Source organism: Cetorhinus maximus, chromosome 6 (genome assembly GCF_964194155.1).
Source record: "Cetorhinus maximus chromosome 6, sCetMax3.hap1.1, whole genome shotgun sequence".
In the NCBI taxonomy this organism is placed as follows: Eukaryota; Metazoa; Chordata; class Chondrichthyes; order Lamniformes; family Cetorhinidae; genus Cetorhinus; species Cetorhinus maximus.
Window position 1 is genome coordinate 29044714 of NC_135884.1, and position 25166 is coordinate 29069879.

General features: G+C 41.3%; 1 protein-coding gene across 3 annotated transcripts in view; it reads right to left on the reverse strand.

The window, feature by feature from the left end:
- Positions 1-9024: 9024 nt before the first annotated feature.
- The window catches only part of LOC144681675 (FYVE, RhoGEF and PH domain-containing protein 3-like), a 250601-nt gene continuing 234459 nt past the window's right edge, over positions 9025-25166 (reverse strand). For 2 of the 3 annotated variants that reach the window (XM_078543495.1, XM_078543497.1), the window contains exons 17-19: positions 22265-22420; positions 14367-14507; positions 9025-9923 (exon numbers count right to left, since the gene is read on the reverse strand). In XM_078543495.1, the coding sequence (XP_078399621.1) occupies positions 9702-9923; positions 14367-14507; positions 22265-22420 (519 nt within the window). In that variant the 3' untranslated portion in view covers positions 9025-9701. The remainder of the gene's footprint in view (positions 9924-14366; positions 14508-22264; positions 22421-25166) is intronic. The other variant, XM_078543496.1, reaches the window with a different exon arrangement.

Below are 25166 nucleotides of genomic sequence, written 5' to 3' on the forward strand. Positions count from 1 at the left end.
GCCTGATAATTTCCTTTTGGTTCACTGAGAAAATGGAGGTTTGGAGTTTCTGGCAATGAATTCACAGTGGCTTACTCCTTGCAACAGTAGGGGGAGAATTTTCTCCCCAATGGGGGGGCTGAGTGGGAGTGGGCATGGGTGGGCGCGCAGCCGAACGCTGCCCGCAATTGGCTGCGCGCCGCCATTTTACGTTGGCAGGCCAATTCAGGCCTGCCTGGCGTAACGCACACCTGGAAGCACTGAGCACTCCCTGTGTGGGTGGGGGGAGGAGGTTGAGTCAGGGCCTACGTTCTTACACGCACAGAATCTCCCTGAGGCACAGAGCTGCCTCAGGGAGATTAGTTTGATTATAAAGATTTAAAGTAAAGAGAAAAAAAAATTATTCAGACATGTCCCCTCATGTGACAGTGTCACATGAGCTGGGACATGTCAATGAATTTTAATAAAAATTTTTATTCAATTTATAAACACTTCATGAAACCTCATCCCGCCCATGGATGAAGTTTCATGATAAATGCGAAGGCTCCCTGGGCTCTTCTCCAGCCCCAATAACCAGCTTAATTGGATCATTAACGGCCTTAATAGGCCTTTGACGGTTCGGCGGGTGCGCAGCCAACTCCAGTGTGCACCCGCCAAACTGATGATCTGAATGATGCGCGGTGACGTTGGGATGCACACCCGACATCACCGCACGTCATTTTACCTGCCACCCCCACATGCCGACCAGAAGATTCTGTCCTAGGTTTCTGGCTTTGCTCCAGTTAAAGTTGTAGTTAAGCCCCTGTAGTGAAGATGTGGCTTGGTTCTGCAAATCTTCAGGTTAAAGGGTAGCCTGTTAGGGAGATTCTAGGCAGGGTCCTTTCTTTGCTGAGCAGGATCGCTTCCCTTTGTGGTCTCATTGTCTCCCAGACTGACTTCCTTGCGCTGCTTTCAAGATGTATGTTTCTTATCACAAGCTGGTTTCTATCATGTGACCATCTTATCGGTGTTCCCATTGTCCACACAAATGGCCCCTGACTAGGTTAGTTTTGACACACAATAGGGGCTTGAATCTCACCCATTTGCACCTTCTTGTAATAGAGTGATTTTCCTCTCACCTATTTTGTGGGATATCAGTCTGCAGCCACTGAGTCTGCACGGCCAATGTACATCAGTTTTGGTAGGCACTTAGACAATAATAACTGTCAAATCAAGAAAGATCTGTTGCACTTTTAATGTATTCACAAAGGAATGTCCAAAAGGATGTTTACATTTTAATGTCCTTACCATACAAGCAAGCTATCTCCAGCCTTGTCAGTCTTATGTATATTTGCAAACAAGGCAAATCGTGTCAAAGTAAATTATCCATTTTCTATTCCCCTTCTTAAATGTAAAGTGTCCATTTCTTCATAAATTCACAGGCATAACAACATAGACACAAAATGCGGTACCAAATATAAAATGATACATATAACCTAGTGTTCTTTAAAAATGTATTCTTGAGACACGAGTGCTCTTCTACTCCTGAGCGCAAAAGTACCATTTTTTCCACGATTGGAAAATTATTTTGTAGAGTTACCTTGAGTAGCTGTGTCCAAATGCGTTAATACTGGTGAACTCAACTATACAGATTCAACTGTTCATCTCAGTAACAAAGCAACTCACTGTGACCTATCAGAGTTTCAGGTCTTGTCTGGAGCCGATATTGCCAAAGTTGCATGATGTGTTCTCAGCCATGTTAAAGCTGTTGTGTCCATTTTTAAAAATACATCTTTAAAGTTTGTTGTATCTTCATGCCTGCACTGTACATGCCAGACAGTATATTGAAAGACTAAATGGAGTTTATAGATTATGTCATTTAAAAATGTATTAAGGCAACTTGAAAAATGAATGCTTAAAATTTTTGCAAAGAAATTCAAGTACCAAAGCATGAAGAACAAATTTTCTTACCTTAAATTTCTGCAAGTTCTGCTGTATATAAAAACAATTTAGCATAGGTCATATACATCAGACACAACTGGAATGCTGAATCAGAATGTTTCTGGTGTGTTAGCTATACCACAGTACAATGTGCACAATAGGCTACAAGTTAAATCCAAAATTACTTGCATCAACTGCACAGGATAAGTGCAAGAACTATTCGATACACCAGCCAGTGCGGCAATGCATCAAGTTTTGTCAAGTTTATATGCACCATAGGGAAAAGTCAATGAATTACTCCGTACCTAGGCAGTATATCTTTTTACATTTGCATTGTCACTTCTAATGGTGCTACTTCTAATTTTTTGGCAAGTTGGCAAATAGTTCTTTAAGATTCATTAACCCTAAAAAGCAATGAGGTTAGGGAAGACCAGTGTGCATGTGTACAAGTTACATAAGCAAAGAGCCAGGTTGGATGTCAGAAGATACTTTTTTTCCTACAGCCATCGATTTATGTAACAAGTTGTTGGGCCATGCAGAGAGTAGAAATTCACTCTAAAGGTTCAAAAGGGAGCTGAACAAGTTCTTAATTTGATGGGACAGTGGAGGATCATGAACTCTCTCCTCCATCCCCACCCACTTTTTCCAATAATTTATATTTTTTAAATATATTTTTCTTTTCCCACCTATTTTTAGATATATTGTTTTATCTCCACCTTTGAGCCCATTTCAATCCCTTCCCACCGCCCCCACCCCCACTAGGGCCATCTGCCACTTGTTTGTCCTGCTTTCTACCCTTAATGTCACCATTAGCACATTCCTTAGATAATATCACCACCGTCAACCCCCCTTTGTCCTTTTGTCTACGACATCTTTGGCAATCTCTTCTTTGCCTCCACCTATCACTGGCCCCCTATCCAGCTCTACCTGTCCCACCCCCCTCTACCAGCTTATATTTCACCACATTTTTATATTTCTTTAGTTCTGATGAAGAGTCATACGGATTCGAAATGTTAACTGTATTCCTCTCCGCAGATGCTGTCAGACCTGCTGAGTTTTTCCATCAAAGACAGATTTGCCTTCTCAGCAGGGTTAGGACAGGGTTAGGAATGGAGAGCTACAAATTCAAAGAAAAAAAGGAACGTGCTAGCCCAGATGGGACCCCCCCGCATGACACCAGACCCCCTTACCTTGCCTGGGAAGCTCCCCCCACAGAGGTCTGGGCTGCATGTTGGGCGGGGAAGGCCCAGTCAAAGGCTGTGATATTCATGTTTTGGCTCAAGGGAAGAGTGCAGTCGGGAACTCAAAGATGGTCAAAGAAATCCACACTTCCTGGTTTCCTGACCATAACCCCACCCCATGCGCCTCCATCCCGCCCAGATTAAAACACTAAAACTGAGTATGCCCAGCGTTGGCAACAAGTGCAGCCTTTTTTAAAGCCTCCTCCTGAAGATTCCATTGTTAACTATTTTGGGAGGTATGGCAAATGAAATGAGTATGGCATGTCAATCATGGCTCAGTTGGTAAAACTCATTTATTTCTTTCATGGGATGCGGGCATCACTAAATAAATTAATTCCCTATTTGCCTGCAACATTCAATAAGCTGTCCATTTGTCAGGCATCTCTGCCACAACTTAATATCCACACCTGCACATTGTGGCTGCAGTATATATTATGTACAGGATGCACTGCATTAACTCAAGATTACTTTGGCAGCAGCTTCAGATCTTGTGATAATTACTGGCAATCAGGGCTAGAGCAGAAATATCATTAGAACACCATCTATTTCCAAGAACCACACCATTCTTTCTTGAACATATACTAGTTTCTTAATTACGGTTGGGCGATTTTCTTCCTAACACCTTTAGTACACGAGCTGCAGCAGTTCAAAGAGAAGGCCCATCACCACATTCGAAAGGCAATTTGGAGTGGGCAATAAATGTGGCCTTGACGGTGGTGCCACAAATTTAACTTTGGCTTAGTCAAACAAATTATATACCAAATGACCACTTCATCCAAATGTAACATGTAAAGTTCAAATTTGCCTTACTCGACAACAATAGTCATGACATCATTACATTACTTTCTACATTGAATGTATCGAGTCAACGCATAGTCTGTCAATTACTTGGATGCACAAGCGCAGGTTACTTTGATCCAGTATAATCCTTTGTTGAGGCAAAATTTGTATCCATTATGTACAGTTATAGGCTCTCTACAGTCAAAAGATCATAGAAGCAACTGGTGGATATTCTGATAAAAACGTGTTAATTTCCAAGTCATGAAGAAAGATGGACTAAACTTGTCATTAAGTAAAAAAAGAATTGGGGGGGGTGGTGACGTGGCCCAGCATTTCATGATGTGAAAGCAGTTTCCACCTCTGCCCCCTTCAAGCATTCTTTAAATTAAACTCAAGTTAGTTAAACTGAAACAATGACTCCAGAAATAGAATGAGTAGAATACTGGTAAATCTTAACTGAGACTATAAATAAATGGAAATTCTATTTTCTTCTCCCTTATGGAAAACATTCAGTATCATGATCTAAAAAATGAAGTAAGTATATGAAATTCAGCCAGCTGAGTTGAAAATGTAGAATCTGAAACTAAATAGTTTTATTAAACTTTCCTTAATTATCTTAACACTAGTGAATAAAGGGATTTTATGTTTTTTTTACACTTTTAGCTTTGGGTATTCATTTTCACCAAAAGGTACAGTACTTTGGGAAAGTCTGTGACAATACAAATTAGAAAGTGAGACCTGCAATACCAATTGGTCTTTTCTTTGCTGTATATTCCTGTTTGCAAAATTATTCAGCAACTGAAGTGAATAGTTATTTTAGTCTTTTCAGTGTGCCATCTTGGGCTAGTAGTGCGCACAGAATAACTATTGTTTATTAAATTTAAAACAGTTGTATAAACCTTTTCATGGGATTTCAAAGACCAAATCTAGACAAGAAAAACATAAAACCAGTACTGTACTTTCAAATTCCCTATGTACAGGTTTTTGCATCAGAGTGGAAATATCCTTCACAGCATTCCAATATAAAAGGTACAACATAACACTGCTGAATCTGGCATTGTAGCTGTTTTTGGAATAGCTACTCCTGCATTATTAATGACATGTCAACACAATCCAGTCTAATAGCGTTGGGGGGAGGGTTAGAACTGCTGCACTGCTTTTGACTGAAAACAGTTCAGGGTTGTCAGTCTGTTATGACCAGAAATTTCATTAGCAAATACCAGTGAGCAGAACTTCATAGGTGTTTGAGTATCCATATGCCTTTCTCCACAGCCTACACTAATGAGAATAAGTAACATTATCATCACTGTTCACTTGCACCATTTTTAAACATGTCCCTAATACGCCATCATTTGGTGCAGGGGATATTCAACCTGTGGACCCTAGGGAGACTTTTGGCCCCCAAGCACTGCACAGCAGCCCCAAAGCAGAGGCAAATCAGCCCCATCTGTGCTTATTTTCTGTGGTTTGCTATTTTTCAAGTTTGTGGACCTAGAGTTTTGGAAAGAGCTGTTTTTAGTGCCTTGACAGGAAAGTTCAAAAATCAGATCAAAATTGACAGCAACTTATATCGCATAATTAACATAGCAAAATATTCCAAGGCACTTCACAGATAAGAATTAACAAAGTTTGGCACTGGTCCAGATAAGGAGACATGAGGGCAGATTGCCAAACATTTGGTCAAAGAGGTAAGTTTTAACAAGTGTCTTAAAGGAGAAGTGGGGTAGAGAGGTGGAGAAGTTTAGTGAGAAATTTCTAGAGCTTAGGGCCTTGGCAGTTGATGAAGGAGCAACTGAAATTGGGATGCTTAAGGACCAGGATTAGAGGAGCACATATATATCAGAGTTGTGATGCTGTAGAAGGTTACAGCAATAGGGAGAGACAAGGTCTTGAAATTATTTGGAAACAAAGATAAAAATTTAAAATTGTGGTGTTGCTTATCTGGGAGTCTTTATTGAGCAGAAGGATGATGAGTGAACAGAATCTGGTACGAGTTAGGACATATGCAGAGTTTTGGATGACCTCATATTTACAGGGGGTTGAATGTAGGAGGTTGGCCAGGAGTGTGCTGGAATAGTCAAGTTAGCAAAGGCTTTTCAGTAGTACATGTGCTGAGGTAGTGGCAGAGTTGGGCATGGTACAGAAATAGAAATAGTTAGTCTTAGTATTGTTGCAGAAATGTGATTGGAAGTTCATCTCGGGGTCAAATATGGCACTAAGGTTGTGAACTGTCTGGTTCAGCTCAGACAGTTGCCAGGGAGAGGGATGGAGTCTGTGGGAAGGTAATGGAGATTGTGGTGGGGAACCAAAGGCAATGAATGGTTTTGGTCTTCCTAATACTTATGACTAAAAAGAGATATATGTAGGTTAATGGGAATTTGGACTTCGATTTTGTATGACCCGATGTTCTATGACACACATCTCGACAATGCACACTTGGCCACCTTCACTTAGTACAATAAAAATGTGACATAACATATCAAACATAACACCGACATAGTTGGAGAAAGGAGCAAAACTGGAATCATCTAGTTATTAGCAGGTAGGTCTTACTGAGCAGTTATTGGCTCAGAACTCCCGATCTGGGTTGAAACCCCTATTTCCAACCCAGATCAGTCAAAAAGTTACCTACTTACCTTCCTATGATCTTTTAGGCCCAACTTCCAATGGAGAGTCCTTCCAAACTCACGCAGTGCAGCAATCTCACTAGGAGCAGTGGAGAGAATCATCGTAGAAACTACGCCCCCTTTTTAAGCACTAGCTTAATTCTGGAAAGCAGGGAGTTTTAATAAACCAAAGCCGCTTTGAGAAGCCACAGAGAGAAATGTGTAAGGTAAGTGAACGAGGGGAGTAGGGTGGCAGGTAAATGGGTCAGAGGGTACAGTGGTTCAGGGAGGGTTAGTTGGATGGTTGGGGTAGGGTAGCTTGGGGGGCGGGGGGGGGAGTGGTGTCCAGTAGTTACCCATGAGTTAGAACTGGTTTTAATCCTTCTAACATTACCTGGATAACTATTCTAGTAAGTAGGTTAGAACCATCTGAAGTCTCCAACTCTAACTCAGAGTTTTGGAGGGTTCTAGATGCAGGGGTATTGCCCATCGGAAGTCCCAACTTCCTGGGCAATTCCCGTGTAGTCAATCCGTTGGGACTTCTGAGGGGACCAGTGGCACATCCTGAGGGTACATCCATGGTACGACTATCCAGAGATCTGAAATTCTGGGTCATTATTTCAAACAGTTTCCCCTTGAGACAACTTTTTGTTATAATAAAAATGATGCACCACTGCCCGGAATATATTACTTGGTAACTAGATTCAGGCACATAAAAGACAGATAGTTAATGAAATAAAATCTAATATGGTTGTAATTAAGGAAGTCTGTTGTAAGTTTCAAAATAATACATTTACTTTTTTCTTATCCCTCAATACATTACTTTGTACCTGAAGCGATGGTTGTGTGTCATTCTTATCCTGGAATTCTGTTGATTGCAGATACAACCAGGTGCTAGAGGTGCACAGAAGTATTACATTGAATTCACAGCACAGAAACAGACCATCGGGTATCTATGCTGGTGTTTATCTTCCATATCAGCCTCCTCGCATTCTAGCATAACAAACTGTCCTTCAATTTTTGCACATATTTTAAACTGCACCAGCTTTACACCAAATCTTGTGAGAGTTAAGGAATACAAAGAGCAATGTTATTTCTGAACATATCACCCTCTCAACTGCTCTGCTATTCAATAGTTTGTGGCTGAACTTCTACCTTTCCTATCCTGTCCCTGTATCCCTCACTTATCAAAGTATCAATGGTATCAAAATATCAATAAACACAATATAAAAGCAAAATACAGCAGATGCTGGAAATCGGAAATAAAAACAGAAAATGCTGGGAAAACTCAGCAGGTCTGGCGGCATCTGTGGAGAGAGAAACAGAGTTAACGTTTCAAATCCGTAGGACTCCTGAAGTCATCATACGGACTCGAAACTCTGCTTCTCTCTCCACAGATGCTGCCAGACCTGATGAGATTTTCCAGCTTTTTCTGTTTTTATACCAATCATCACAATCTTGAATATACTCAATGATTGTACATCCACTGCCCTAAGGGGGAAGAGAACTCCAAAGGTTCAAAACCTTCCGAGTGAAGAAATTTCTCATCTCAGACCTAAATGGTTGATCCATATCCTGAGTCTATGACCCCTGGTTGTAGACACTACAGCCAGGGAAACATTGGGCTTTATTTTCAATTGACCGGGGTGGAGAAGGCGGGGGGCAGGTGGAGGGAATGACCATGGGTGTGATTTTGAAAATGGTGTTTTTGGAGGCGGCATTGCCTCCTGCCGCCTCTGAAATGCAACACAATTTTCAAAGGGAGGGCAGGAACCCCCCCCACTTCCAATTAAATATCTATTAAGCTCCATGAGGTGCTAATTGGCTGGGGAGAGCGGGAAGGTGATTTTCAATTTGTAACTCGTCAAACCCAAACAGTCTGGTGCACGTTCGGGCACAGCTGTCCGGTTCAAGGTGGGCAAAAAGGAAAGTCTTTTAAGCTGAGAAACTTTGGGACCTGGGGTATTGCACCAAATTGTTCACATCGCTTTCCATTTGGCTGTCTGGTCACTTTTATGTGCGTTATGGTTGCTGGCCACCCAATGTGCTACCTCCTTTCTTCTGCAAGGCAGTGGCAGGCTCCATCATGGCAGCCATTTGTTTTTGCTGCTTGTGCTCTGCAGGCAGCTCCTGCCTCCTGGCAATGCTTGCTGCCACTGATCAAGTACCGAGCTCGCTCCTGGCAAAATTGGGGATTTACGTTTCAAGATCGGTGCAAGGTTGGGACTCGCAAGTTATCTGGCTGCTGGGTTTCCAACCCCAAACAGAAGATCAAGCCCATCCTCTCAGCATCTACCCTCTCAAGGCCCCTAAGAATTGAAAATGTTTCAACCATACTGAAGCCTCAACTGAAGATCCAGTTGACTTCCCATCAAATCCTTCCAACTGCCATTACCTGGACAAAGAATACCTGGGGATTTTGGATAATTCTCACTTAATGCATAAGTGCTCAGATTGCTGGTCTGGCTAGGTCGACTTCAGCTTGTCTAAGAGTGTAATAATGGTGAAAAGCAGGCATTTTTATTTAAAAGCACAATACATAAATAAGTGAAATTGGCATACAGATTTCAGGTTCTGGTTTTTGCACCACAGAAGCTACAGGAAGCATAAATTTGCAAGTGTACAGCATTTCCCTGCCTTTTGTTAGCAGTATGGAACATGAGAGAAAAAATCCATTTAGCATTTTTACTTATGAAAAAATTAATTACATCATCAAATGCCAAATAGGACAAAGAGCATTGAGTGTTTAAAGAATTGGATACAGACAACTGATAGACCATAAGTGGCCAGCCACAGAGATTCACAAGTTTTAACTTAAAATGAACATATATTTAGCTAATGAATTACTATACATCTTGCACAGAGGAATTGCAAGTACTGCTGTTAAACACATTTACACAGAAACCGTACTGCACTGAATTGGAATGGAATGAATCACATCATTAATTTGTAAATTACAACACCTTTTCTGATGTAATTGGGTTCCTCAGTAGCATAATTGTTGAAGACCAACAACACACAAAACACTTAAGTCTGATACTGATGATTAAATTTTAAACGTCTTCCGCAAATGAAAGTGCCCTCTGTTTAATTCAAGTATGGAAAAGACAGCTCACACCATAGAAAGTCACTATACAGCCTTGGTTTCATCTGTTGATAATTTGGCCACTGTTTTTTATTCTACCGAGTTACTCGCTTCTTCTTCGACTTCACCCTTGGCAGTTTTTGAGATGATGTCAATCCACCTTTTCTGAAGCTCTTCATCATCTGCACTAAAATAAAAGATTTGTTGCGATTGCCTCAGCTTGAAAGCATGCTTCTTCTCAATCGTATCAGCGGAACTGGGAAGTTCAATTTCATAGCCAGGCAATGGGATAGTACGGGCATTTTTTCCATCCTGTAAGGAAATTTCCCGGTGTAAGTGTATGAAATAGTTTTTTTTTAAAAAAAGAATCTTAACAGATAAAAGCTTTAACATATTGTCACCATCCACTTCTAAGTTCAATACGTAGAAATTGAGATCCATTTCATTAAGTTTCCCATCCAGAAAAAAATCAACTTGAACATGTCAACAATCAACAAAGTCTCCAACATATGCAATTGTGCATTCTTAATTACAGCATGGAGAATTCAAAGCTTAATTTAATGTCAAGAAATTCTAGTCGCAGATATAATTTCAAGCCAAAAGTTTCTAAATTCTCAGCTGCCATCAGAAAAAGGAAATAATGTTACTATAAAGTCATGTTATTTATTTCAAAAGCACTGTAATGCATTTGAGGTTATTGAACCTTTTGAAGATGGCAGCATTCTGCTCCAAAATAACAGAAGAGGACATTGCAAGATTTTCCAGAGAACAGTGAATTATTCCATGACCTTAAACAGGTTTGTTCAAGAATGATCAGCAGAGTTGCTTCTACAGATGTTACAAAATGTGGTGCAAGATGTGAACTTTGAAAGCTGCAGAAACATTCAGCCCTCAAAAGGTTAGATAAGTAGTATGAAACATAGCTGAGTTGCAACTAAGCAAATGTTTTTCCAAGACCCATTTGCCACTCAGACGTTTACAGCACAGAGGGAGGCCGTTCAGCCAATCATGTCTGCACCAGTCAACAGAGATCTGACTACACTAATCCTATTTTCCAGCGTTTGGCTAATAGCCCTGGAGGCTATGGCAACACAAGTGAATATCTAAATACTTCATAAATGTTAGATATTCACCTGTGTTGCCTACAAAATAATTCACTGACACAAGTATTATACATACCTCAGACATAACATGAATTTCACAATATTGTCCATGAGATGGATTTATCAAATGCCCTGTATCTGGAATGAAATACAAACCTCTGCACCCTCGGGTACTGTGACTCCGACTTCCACATCCAACTAAGTGTGAATCTCTGCAACTTACGCTTTATCCTTTGTTTGAAGCAACTAGACATGGAAAGATGTCAAACCACCTCCAACTACTTCAATGCTTTTGCAATGATGCATAAATATTACAGAAATAACCTTAAACAAGATGACAGCACCCTCATCCAGTAAGCAATTTTTTTTTTTGCTTCACTTATGCACTGTCATAATACTCGGCTGACAGAGACATCTTGCTTTTCTCTGCTGCATCCACTGGACACAATTATAATTATAATGTCAGCACAAACAATCGTTGCACAACTATAGCTAAGCACCTAGAATAATTTGCCTGCATGTTACTGAATATGAAATCTTATTCAAATTGGCTACCAAAGTTTAAAAAAATGTGAAAACTGATTTACCTAAAGAATCAACCTGAATGATATCTTTGCTTCCTCTATCTTAAAGCTGAATTAAAATATCAGCAATGGATGTAAAATATTTCATGGCATCAGCGGATAGACATGAAACTCTTTAGGTGCCCTGACAAACATTCATCCCTCAACCATCACCACTAAAAATTTAACTAGTCATTTATCACGTTTACTGTTTATGGGGCTTACTGCCACATTAGTCTACAAAAAAAATAAAAGTGACCGTATTTCAAAATGTATTTTATTGGCTATAAAATGCTTTGGGCCACTTTGAATGCTATCTGAAAAGTGTTATTATTAACCATGGCTTCTGCACACCTTTACAGCTTTTATTTTATTAGACGCATTATAGAAATTACGCCTATATTTCACTGCCTTCTGAAATTCCCAGCTATTTATTCTTCATTTCCACTAATGCGGTCATTATAAATCGGTCCTCTGAGTTCTTAAATTAAATACAAATTTATCCTTCTAGTTCCAAAATTGGTTGCCACTCGACCTCTTTCAGCTATGGGTACAATTATGAGAGTCATCACCAGATATCTGGATGGTCACATTTATTTTTTTTTAATTTCCATGTTGTTCTACGATGCAAATTTGAAAGCAGAACAGAAACTCCAAATGAGAAAAAACACATTACATCTGTGCAAAGACACATGATTGAATATGTCTATACTAAGTGCCACTCCGTGCGTGAATTCCATTTACCTCAGAAAAATGGGTTTTAAAAATTTCCAATGGCCCCCACACCCGCATTATTGTGGATTTTAGAAATGTATTGTGTTTCCACGGAAAGATTAGACACACATTGTCATGATGTAATCTGAAGCCACTGTATGCAATGAAAATAGAAACATTGGCTCAATGTCTCACCGATATTATAAAAATAAATCATTATCCATCTGATCTGCTGAAAGCTTTGGTAACTATTATTTACACATATGATCACCTTGAATTATCGGCTGGTGTCCAGCAAACCTGTAGTAGTCAAGGGCTTTTTGTGTATAGTATTATACGAGTGCAGCTGGAAGTGACTGCAATGTAGACTTATGCCTAATGGAATTGGTGCTGGCAGTTAATCAGAGCACAGGAAGACCAGAAGAATTCATGGTGAGTACCAATATTCGAGAAAAAAGCTCTAACTTATTTATTCATTCAAGAGAGGTGAGCTTCACTGGCTGGGCCAGCATTTATTGCCCATCCCTAATTGCCCCTGAGAAGGTGGTGGTGAGCTGCCTTCTTGAACCACTGCAGTCCATGTGGTGTAGGTACACCCACAGTGCTGTTAGAAGGGAGTTCCAGGAATTTGACCCAGCGACAGTGATCGTGTATTTTTTATGAGCGCAATCCTCACTCCATAATATAGGCTGACACAGCCAAAGAGTTTGCTGCTGACTGATAAAGGATGCTGTCTTTTGGATGATTGGGATGTTAAATTGTAGCCCCATCTGCTAGTTCTGGTCTTTCCAGGGCATTAGAAATTCCACAGGGATAACTTTCAATTTTGGCAGGGGCAATAAACTGGCAGCATCAGGTCAACCACTTGTTAGACTCCATATCGGATATTCTTTTACATTGATTTCAATGGAAAATAAAATGGATTGGATTGTATAACTTGCAGCCGATGCATTTTCAATCTGTTCCCCCTCACCTCATGTCTCTATTCAAAAACATTTAAGAAGTTTTCCCTGATGTCCCCAACTAATGTTCCTCCCCCATTCTACAACGGTACAATAGCCACATCGCTAAAGTTCATCCTAATGTTCTCCCTACTAGCTGGACCATGAACGCAATGATAGAGGCTTGAAATCAGGTCATCCTCACATCAAGGAGCTTGGTGTGTGAAGATATGGAAAAGAGGTTGAAAACAAAGAACAAAATGAGGGAAAAGAGGAATCTGTTTAATTAACACTGACCAATTAATATTTTACGCAAGTTATGTGACACAGTGGAGCAGCATACTGGAGCTTCAGCACATTGTACCATAGACAGGAAGGATATCAACCTCTCCCCCTCTTGCTTCTGATCTCTGCTATATTGTTATGAATATTGGCTCAGCAAGGATCAGGCACCTTTCCACATGGAGGGGAAGTTAGACATTACCAGGTAAGTTTAACGTGTCTCCTAGCTAACAGCTCAACACCATGATTCCTGGGATGAAGGGATTATCTTATGAGGAAAACCCGAGCAGGTTAGGCCTACACTCTTTGGAGTTTACAAGAATGGAGAGATGATCTTATTGAAACCTAAAATTTCAGAAGGAGCTTGACAGGGTGGATGCTGAGAGGATGTTTCCCCTTGCGGGGGAGTTTAGAACTAGGCTACACAGTTTAAAAATTAGAGGTCTTCCTTTTAAGATTGAGATCAGGAGAATTTTTTTCTCTCAGAGGGTCGGTAGGCTGTGGAATTTTCTTCCCCAGAAAACAGCGGAGGCTGGGTTGTCGAATATATTCAAAGCTGATTTAGATAGATTTTTGATCGACAAGCAAGTCAAGGGTTATTGGGAGTGGGGGTGGGGGGGGGGGGGGGGCGCGCAGACAGGAAAGTGGAGTTAAGGCAACAATCAGATCAGCCATGATCTCATCGCATGGTGGAGCAGGTTCAAGGGGCTGAATGGCCTACTCCTGCTCCTAATTTTTGTGTTCATTAGTATCCATCATCTGTCTGCCCTCTCAGCCACAGATGCTGCATACCTGGAAAAGCAGAGGGTTAAAATAGAAAAGGGTGCAACTGATCCTCAAAAAACATTTACTTTGGTCACAGAGAGCCCAGCAAACAATTTTACAAAAGTAAGAAAAACGACCACAGAAAACAACTTGAACACATTTGCCATTTCCCACTTACTTCAGATAGTACTTGAAACCAGGAGAGAGCTTGGAGAGTAGGAAAAAAAGAAAATAAAAGACAGCAGCAGATGGATTTTCCATCTCAAAGCTCTTGAGTTTGCTGCAGTTCAATTCAGAGTCTCTCTAAATCCCTTGACCTACTTGTGCATTCAATTGGATGAAGCTTATGCAAGCTGGATTGAATGAACAGGTGACACTCATTCTTACCTGACTGCCCAAGTGCAAATACAGTACCAGGGGATCGCTTTTGGGAATAGCTACCCACGCCTTCTGCCAGGACTTTCCCTTTTCCATAAAACTTAAGTTGCTGCAGAAAAGACTATTATCACTTGTCAGTGAGCTTGGTCTCTGTTGTAGAAATAAGAACAAACATAAAAATAAATGTGCCAGTAAAAGAAAAATATTATGTATTATCCTTTCAATTGTGATAATGTATCACACTTTTCATGAAAGTTCAATGCAATAAGTAGCAAGCATGTAATTAGTCATTTGGTAGTACCAAACTTGAATATTGCTTAAAAGAAAAGAGATATGTCAAAGCTTTTCAACTTGCACTCTTCAGGACACTTCACAAGAATACCACAACAATTTATACTGCGTGTGAAAAGAGTGCTGATTGGTTGGCAAATGGACTCTGATTGGTAGAGGCGTTGCCATGTGGAATGCACCAGTGCACCGCAGTTAACTGCCAAGCATTGTTTGAAATTTAAACCAGGCAGCATGACCCTGATTGGTCAAGGCATTGCCCTGAGGCATGAGTCAGCGAATGGCTGTCACTTATTTTCTTTAGCTGAAACAGACGCAATGTGTGTACATGTTCTTTCTGTCTGCAAGAACAGAGCTCTGTGTATTAATATATGTAGCTTCCAGTACACGCAAATGCGCCACACTGCAAGCCTGACTGACAATCTTAAATTGGTTGTCAACATAATTATTAGCACATTGAGGATTAAGCACACTGGTGCATTCTCCATGGCAACATCTCTGTGTCTACTTGCCAACCAATCAGCACTCGCTTCTCATACAGTATCAAGTTGTTGCTTCCCCTGACATTGATATTCTTGTGATTGTGATGAGTGCAAGATGAAAAACTTTGACAAAATGTATATTTTCAGCAATACTCAAGTTCTGTACTACCAAATGGCTATTTATCTCACTTCTCCATTGAACTCCGTACCGCAGTCAAGACGATGAGATAGAGGAAGGTGTTATCAAAATGTGGAACCTGGTACTTTACTGGATGATTTTGCTCATGAACAGCATGTAAGTGAGAAATAGAAAGGGGCCAAAGATGTAATCGTGCACAAGGGCGAAGAAAAGCCATTGCAGGTGAAATGTACAGCAACTATTTTTTCTGCCAGCCTACACCAGTTCCAGAAACAGAAATGCCAACTGCTTTCATTTCAAATGAAACTTCCTTTCCTAGGCCCAATTCAAGTTATTCTGATTTTTCTACGATAAAGAAAATCTGTCAACCTATGTGATGATTTGGTTTGCAAGATCCTTCAGTGAAACAATTCTGACTCTCATTCACAGATGTTGCCTGAGGCAGCAAAGTACTTTGTCCTGAGAAAGAGCTATCTAATGTCAAAACTATATAGAGATAAATAAATAATACTGCACCATTTGCACTAGAATTGGTATTCCCATTCAGTTTGCACCTATGGTCTGAAAGAGGTTGAAAAAGCCATACTTTATGAAAATGGAAACTATACTGCTTATATATTATGTAATATTTTATATTCTATTCATGACAGCCCTCTTCACAGCGACACAGTTAATCATATTTCTATATTACAACAGTGATTGCACTTCAAAAAGTACTTAATGGGCTGTAAAGCACTTTGGGACACCCTGAAGTCAGGAAAAACTTGATTTAAATGCAAGCTCTTTCTTTCTGATCAGCTTCAAAAATAGCACTATTTGCTCTAGTACTCTGTCTATCACCACAGCTGGCTCATCCTGATCACCCCTTCAGATATGCCTGTTTAGACCTTCAAATACTACTGGTTCTAAGTAGCTACACTTAAGATCGCCATAATTAGTACAACAATTAGGCTTTATAAAACCTACAATTTTCTCTGAAACAACAGAAGATAATTTTAAACTGATTAACCCCCGTTCCATGTACATGTTGCAATTTTCCTATGGCTCACGCAACTACAAATGTGAACTCAAAACCACCAGTGTTATAAAATCATGTCAATGTATTCATTGAATTTCCCATGTTACTGTTCAGGAGCTTATTTCTGAATTTCTGTTCCATAATCTGAGCTTTTACACTCAGTGGATACCATGTATAATAAAATACTCTCTCAAAGTTTAGCTTTAAAGTTATTTTTGGTGACAAGCACTTTTTCAGTGGATATTGTGTTCTGGCTGAATAATGGAGCAAACCAACCAAATAAAACAGTCACTTGCACTTAAAATTTGCTCAAGTGTAACACGTAAACTTAGTTTTTATTCCTCAGTGACATAAATTCTGGATTCAACTTTGCCACCCCCCATTAATCTCATTTCTCTTCATGACATCCTGTAATTTATTTTATTAACTATTATTAACTTAAAATAATTAAAGAACTGTAAGAAAGTAAATCAAAACTATATAGTGGACAGATGCTGTGCTCTTTGTCAGCGCATAGCTTAATTCTGTCCAACTACTCAAAGTATTTCAATATACTAGTTAGAAATCAATCTTAAATTACTAATATGAAAATTAACTATGAATTTCTGCTCCTAATGAGATATGGGGCCGAATGTTTGATCCGGGTTTGGGAACCGGACATGGTCGGGGGCTAGTTCTGGGTCCTGACTCCACACGGTGTGCTTTGGGCATGCCCATTGCAATTTACTCCAGCTAATTAAAGGCTAGGGAGCAAACTCGCCATCCAATCAGGGACGGCGGGCAGGCTCCCAATGCCAGAGGGCCAATGGGAGGCCCCTCATTACTCAGACTGGCAGTTCAACCGGGCGAGGTAGGAGCTGCCGATGTGAAGATGCAAACAGCAAGGGACAAGCACAGGTGAATTATTTTCATTTTTTCAAATGCCACAGCTGCCTCACAATGATTTCAGAGGGAAAACCCCTCCAGGTAACAGTCAGCAGCTGCATCTATGGCCCGGTAGCCATTATGGCTCTGGCAGCAAGAGGTGGTGATCTTTCACTTGATCTGGTGTCTCCCATCCTGAACACACCACCTTGGCCTGCACTGCTGCCCACAATGCTAACTGGAAATCCCAGCCCACGCAGCAACGAGGCTTTAACATCACCAATTCAAATTGGCCTAAATTAGCCACCTGTGTCTTTCAAAATGGCTCGGGACCACTGTGGGGAACCACCACGGAGGCCAGTGGCACTAAATTGCTTCTTATCCAGACCCCGATTTGTTTGAAAAATCCAGCCTGTGCAGTCCAACAATTTACCGTTGCATCCACAGGTGTTCTGAATGTCACATCTTATCAGAAAAGCAATTTACTTAACAAATCAATGTGTCATTTAAGCTGACAAATTCCACCAATATTCAAAATTCAGAAGTTAATATTGAGCCCTGATGTGCAGTTCCTTTTCCGTTATTGTGAACTTAAGGACACCACACAAGGAAACTCAATGGAACACAGGAATTGTTTTTGGACAAGTCCAGTCTGAATTTCAAAACTCGATGTCAAAAATACCCTACACATGAACATACAAATTAGGAGCAGGAGTAGGCCACTTGCCCCTCAAGCCTGCTCCATCATTCAATAAGGTCAAAGTCTCATAACCCTTTGAGAGAAAAGAAATTTCCTCATCTCTGTCCTAAATGGGCCATCCCTTATTTTGAAACAGTGACTCAGAGTTCTAGATTCTCCCACAAGAGGATATATCTTCCCTACATTCACCTTGTCAAGTCCCCTCAGGAACTTATATGTTTCAACCATGTCGCCTCTTACTCTTCTAAACTCCAGCAGATACAAGCCTAGCCTGTCCAACCTTTCTTTATAAGCTGACCTGCCCATTTCAGGTATTAATCTAGTAAACCTTCTCTGAACTGCTTCCAATGCATTTACATCTTTCCTTACATAAGGTGACCAATGTTTTACACAGAACTCCAGATGTAGTCTCACCAATGCCCTGTATAACTGAAGCATAACCTCCCTAACTCTAGTCTTCAATTCCCCTCGCAATAAATGATAACATTCTATTAGCTTTGCTAATTACTTGCTGCACCTGCATACTAACCTTTTGTGATTCATGCACGAGGGTACCCAAATTCCTCTGCATCTCAGAGCTCTGCAATCTCTCACCATTTAGATAATATGCCTCTTTTTATTTGTCCTGCCAAAATGGACCTCACATTTCCTTACATTATACTCCATTTGCCAGATCTTTGCCCACTCACCTAACCTATCCATATCCTTTTGTAGCCTCATGTCCTCTTCACAACTTACTTTCCTACCTACCTTTGTGTCATCAGAAAATTTAGCAACCATACCATCATCCCTTTATCTAAATCATTTATATAAATTGTAAGGAGTTGAGGCCCCAGCACTGATCCCTGTGGCACATCATTTGTCACATCCTGCCAACCTGAAAGACCCACTTATGTCTACTGTTTCCTGTTAGCTAGCCCATCTTCCATCCAATATGTTACCCCTACACCATGAGCTTTTATTTTCCGCAATCACCTTTGATGAGGCACCTTATCAAATGCCTTCTGAAAATCTTTGTGAGGCTTTGTGGGTAGAGCTTAGCAATAAAAAAGGGGCAGCCACATTGTTAGGTGTTTATTATAGACCCCCCAGATAGTCAGCGGGAAATTGAGGAGCAAATATGCACACAATTTGTGGAGGTGTGTAAAAACAATAACAAAATGGTAATTATATTAGGTGATTTCAACTTTCCCAACATTAATTGGGATAGACATAGTGTTAAGGGCTTGGATGGAGTGGATTTCTTGAAATGTGTACAGGAGAACTTTTTAGGTCAATATGTAGAGGGTCCAACAAGGGACGGCGCAGTGCTGGACCTAATTCTGGAGAATGAAGCCGGACAGGTGGCTGAGGTGCTGGTGGTGGGGGAGCATTTTAGTGATAGCGACCATAACGTGGTACAGTTTAAGTTCGTTATGGACAAAGAAATCGACAAGTTGCAAAAAATGTTTTGGATTGGGGGAGAATGGAGTTTAGTAAAATACGGCAGGATCTGGCCAAGGTAGACTGGGAACAGCTACTTGTGGGGAAATCTACAGAGGAGCAGTGTGGGGTGTTCAAAAAGGGAATGGGGTGGGTACAGGCTCAACATGTTCCCGCTAGGGTGATAGGAAGGAGTAACAAGCCCAAAGAACTATGGATGACCAGAGATATTCAGGTTACGATGAGAAGGAAAAGAGAGAATTTTAGCAGGTATGAGGGAAGCAAATCAACAGAGGCATTAGTGGAGTACAGAAAGTGCAGGGTGGAGCTTAAGAAAGCAATTGGAGAGCAAAGAAGGGATATGAGAAAGCTCTGGCTCATAAAAGCAGGGAAAATCCCAAGATATTCCATAAGTATATCAATGGAAAGAGGATAACCAGGGAAAGAGTAGGGCCCATTAGGGACCAAGGGGGCAATCTATGGGTGGAGCCAGAGGACATCGCTAGAGTGTTGAACGAATATTTCACATCCGTCTTCACCCAAGAGAATGAGGATGAAGGTATCGAACTCAGGGAGAGAGACTGCGAGGTTCTTAAGCAAATTGATATAGGGATTGACAAGGTTTTGGAGGTGTTGGCAGGCTTAAAAGTGGACAAATCTCCAGGTCCGGATGATTTGTGTCCCAGGCTGTTGAGGGAGGCAAGGGAGGAGATTGCAGGGGTTCTGACCCAAATTTTTAATTCTTCTCTGGCCACGAGGGAGGTGCCAGAGGACTGGAGAGCAGCTAATGTGGTTCCGCTATTTAAGAAGGGTTGTAGAGATTAGCCAGGAAACTACAGGCCAGTGAGTCTCACGTCAGTGGTAGGGAAACTATTGGAGAAAGTTCTGAAGGAGAATATCTACCTCCACTTGAAGAGGCAAGGTTTGATCAGGGATAGTCAGCATGGCTTTGTCAGAGGGTGGTCATGCTTAACAAATTTGATTGAATTTTTTGAGGAGGTGACCAGGTGTGTAGATGAGGGTAGTGCAGTTGATTTAGTTTATATGGATTTCAGCAAAGCCTTTGACAAGGTCCCACATGGGATACTTATAAAGAAGGCAAATGCACATGGGATACAGGGTAATTAGATAAGGTGGATTCAAAATTGGCTTAGTTGTAGGAGACAGAGGGTGATGACAAAAGGATGCTTTAGTGACTGGAAGCCAGTGTCCAGTGGCGTACCACAGGGATCTGAGCTTGGTCCCCTATTATTTGTCATTTATATAAACGACATAGATGACTATGTGGGGGGTAGGATTAGTAAGTTTGCGGATGACACAAAGATTGGCCAGGTGGTTAACAGTGAGATTGAGTGTCTTGGGCTAGAAGAAGATATAGACGGGATGGTCAAATGGGCAGATAAGTGGCAGATGGAATTTAACCCTGAAAAGTGAGAGGTGATACACTTTGGAAGGAATAATTTGACAAGGAAGTATTCAATGAATGGCATGACGCTAGGAAGTTCTGAGGAACAAAGGGACCTTGGCGTGTGTGTCCATAGATCTCTGAAGGCGGAGGGGCATGTCAGTGGGGTGGTGAAAAAGGCATATGGGACACTTGCCTTTATCAATCGAGGCATAGAGTACAAAAGTAAGGAGGTCATGTTGGAGTTGTATAGAACCTTGGTGAGGCCACAACTGGAGTACTGTGTGCAGTTCTGGTCGCCACATTATAGGAAGGATGTGATTGCACTGGAGGGGGTGCAGAGGAGATTCACCAGGATGTTGCCTGGGATGAAACATTTAAGTTATGAAGAGAGGTTGGATAGACTTGGGTTGTTTTTGTTGGAGCAGAGAAGACTGATGGACGCCCTGATTGAGGTGTACAAGATTATGCAGGGCATGGACAGGGTGGATTGGGTCAGTCACGAGGGGACATAAGTTCAAGGTGAGGGGCAGGAGGTTTAGGGGGGATGTGAGGAAAAACTTTTTTAGCCAGAGGGTGGTGACGGTCTGGAATGCACTGCTTGGGAGGGTGGTGGAGGTGGGTTGCCTCACATCCTTTAAAAAGCACCTGGATGAACACTTGGCACGTCATAACATTCAAGGCTATGGGCCAAGTGCTGGTAAATGGGATTAGGTAGGTAGGTCAGGTGTTTCTCACATGTCAGTGCAGACTCGATGGGCCAAAGGGCCTCTTCTGCACTGTGATTCTGTGAATCTAAGTTCAGCACATCCACCCGTTCCCCTTTATCCACAACGCCTGTTAATTCTTCAAACTTTTTCAAAGAACTCCAATAAATTGGTTAAACACAATTTCCCTTTCACAAAGTCATGTTGACTCTGCCTGATTACATTGAATTTATCGAAGTGCCCTGTTATAACGTCTTTAATAACAGCTTCTAAAATCTCCCCACAACAGACGTTAAGCTAACTCGCCTATAGTTTCGTGTTTTGTGTTTTCCTCCCTTTTTGAGTAAAGGAGTTACATTAGCTATTTTCCAATTTAATGGAACTGTCCCTGAATCTAGTGAATTTGGAAAATTAAAACCAAACCATCAAGTATCTCACTAGCCACTTCTTTTAAGACCTTAGGATGAAATCCATCAGGATCCAGGGACTTAGCAAATTGTTGCAACTGCAGGCTGACACGTACCTCTTCTCTGGTGATTGTAATTTTCTTGAGTTCCTCCCTCCCTTCCAGTTCCTGATTTACAGCCATTTCTGGGATGTTACTCATATCCTCTATAGTGAAGACCAATGCAAAATACCGAATACAATTCTATTGCCATCTCCTTATTTTCCATTTTTAATTCCCTAGACTTATGATATCAGAATTGTAACATTGTAATGGCTTCCTTTAGATGGTGGTTCACACGGATTTTGTATGGGTATACCACCAGGCAACATTATCAGAATTTACAGTCATTACCCCATTTTTGGATGTTGTTTGTTTATCCTCAAAAACTCATCTCCACTGCTTGAACAATAATTTCTGTGCTCAAATTCACTCACCTCCATAGTGACCTTTTTCTTCTGGTCAGTTACATTCTCAGGTACTGGATTTGAAGGGATTGCTGTGCCTGGTAATGCAAAGCATTCCTTACATACACGGTTGTGTCGACTATTATCTGCAAATGGCTTGAATTCTGAACATTTACCACAGATAATCTGAAAAGAAAATGACAACATCCTTGAAACAGGTTATGGCCATAAAACCTTTTAATTTCCTGTCTCCTTTCTTTGGATTCATGCAACTTATTACATTCCTTAATCAAGACAAGTGACCTCTCACAAGCACTTGCAATATTATATGCTTCATCAATGCCACAAATTGATTATTCTTCTGAGCATTACTTTGGGCAGTCTGTCTACAGAGTAGAACAGAATGAGAGCCCATTCACTAACTAAAAGCAGACCATAATGTATGTGTCTTATTTTAAAGAATCAAAGTCCTGATGTTTTCAGTGACATTTAATGAATGGCAGAGAATTAGTGTTAAATATCTTGGGGGATGGGCTGTAAGAGTGATATTAGTTTAAAGGTATTACAACATTGTAATGGTTCCCTTTGAATGATGGTTTGTACATTTTTTGTGTGGAAATACCACCACAATGACTCATACTTCTATCTCCGTAACATCACTCATTTCCACCCCTTACCTCAGTCCATCTACTGCTTAAACCTTAATCCACGTCTTTGTTACCTCCAGACTCAACTATTCCAATGGTCTCCTGTCCAACTTTCCACCTACCACCCTTGGTAAACTGCATCTTATTCAAAACTGTGTTGCACATATCCTAATATACATCCTTGTGTCAAAACCCTCCATAGCCTTGTGCCTGCCTATCTCCTTAGCCTGCTCCAGCCCAAAAACTCTCTCTATATTCCTCCCAATTCTGGGCCTTTTCACATCCTGGGTTTCCTTCGCTGCATCATTCTACCATTGCTGGTCAAGCCTTTAGGCCTAGGCCCTACACTCTGAAATTCCAATCACATACTTCTTCCTTCTGTTTTAGGTCACTCCTTAAAACCCACCTTTTTAACCACACTTATGGTCACCTGCCCTAATAGCGCAGTGTCAAATTTTGCCTTATAACACTCCTAAGTGCTTATGGTGTTTTACTACATTAGAGATGCTATATAAAGGCAAGTTATTGTTGATACAGTTCTGAGAACCATTTGGTCTAACTTTCAAAAGACGATGTCACCAGTGTTGAGTGCTATCCTTGTGGAAAACTTTGTTGCTGTTTGACAGATTGACTTCTACCTAGCCGAGGCAGTATGCCAATTTTGGGTCAAAATACTGGAACTCCCTTCCTAACAGCCCTGTTGGTCTTCCTACAACACAGACTGAAGTGGTTCAACAAGGCAGCACCCCACCACCTTCTCAAGGGCAATTAGGGATGAGCATTAAACACTGGTCTGGCCAGTGATACCCACATCCCATGAACTAACAAAAAAAAACCTCTGACACCTCATCCTACCTCCCCCTGGACCACGACCCCACCAATGAACATCAAGCCATTGTTTCCAAGATTGTCACTGATCATCCTTCCAAGGAATTCAACCTCAAAAGTTCGAAAAGCCCATTTCTACCTCATTCCCAACATTTCAGCCCGTTCTTGCCCAGCAGAGCTGGGTTTTTTTCCCCTATCTTGACTATATTTCTCTCCCCATCAAGTCCCTTCCCCTTATATCTGTGGCCTTTCCAAAGCCCTTGGCTACTTTTAACAGTTTCTTGGTCCTAAATGTCTCCTTTTCATCATGGACATCCAATCTCTCTACACCTCCAATCTCCCCAAGTCAGTCTGAGACCTTTCCCCTTCTTCCTTGAATGAAGGACCAACCAGTTCACCATTCACCACCGCCCTCCTCTGCCTGGCTGAACTTGTTCTCACATTGAATAACTTATTTAACTCCATCCACTTCCTCCAAATAAACGCTGATCATTAGGAACGTGTATGGGCACGGGCTATGTCTGCCTATTTTTTGGGATATGTGGAATGTTCTTTGTTCCGGTCCTACTCAGGGACCCTCCCTGTACTCCAGTACATTGATGACCACGGGCAGAATTTTACGCCTCATGGATGGGGGCATGCCCGACCCGATCAGGCGTAAAACAGCACGAGATGAGGTCGGGACGCTCACCGACAATTAAGAGGACAATTAAGCCCATTAATGGCGCAATTGACTCTGATTTTTTGTTGCCTGTCTAGCCTCATGGTTGGCGGACGAGTGAATCGGCCAGGCGGCCTTTGCATTTTTCATCAAACCTCATCCACAGGCGGGATGAGATTTCTCTGATGAAATAAAATAAAAATAAATTTCTGTGGACAGCATTTTCATTAGCTAAATTTTCAGGTGATTGATTATGATGCCTGGACACGTTTTTCAGCTTTCGTAACCTTTAGTTTTGCTTTTTCAGGTCTTCAGGGCAGTGAGCTGCCTCAGGGAGCTTTCTGTCAGCGCTAGCCCGCATCCACATTGAGGTCAGCACCTGCCATCTTCCTGCCCCCACCCCAGCAGCGCTGAGCTTTTCAGCGCACGTTTCACTCTGACTGCCTGTTAATTGGCCAGTCAGCATGAAATCGCGGTTGGCAGTCCGTATCCCAACTGCTCCTGGCCCGCCAATCACGCCCACCTGCCAAGCTGAAAATTCGAGTCCATATATTTCCTGCTTTTGCTCTGAGCTGGAAAAGTTCCACCCTTCCCTTGCCCACACATGATCTTTCCTTAACTCTTCCCTTCCCTAACTTGTCTCTCCCAATTTTTCAGGATATTCATTATGATGACCAATATTCACTATGAACCCACCAACTCCCACAGATATCTTCACTACTCTTCCTGATACCCTGCTTCCTGTAGGAGCTCTAACCCATCTCCCCCCCTCCCTTCAGTTTCTCTGCCTTTAGCG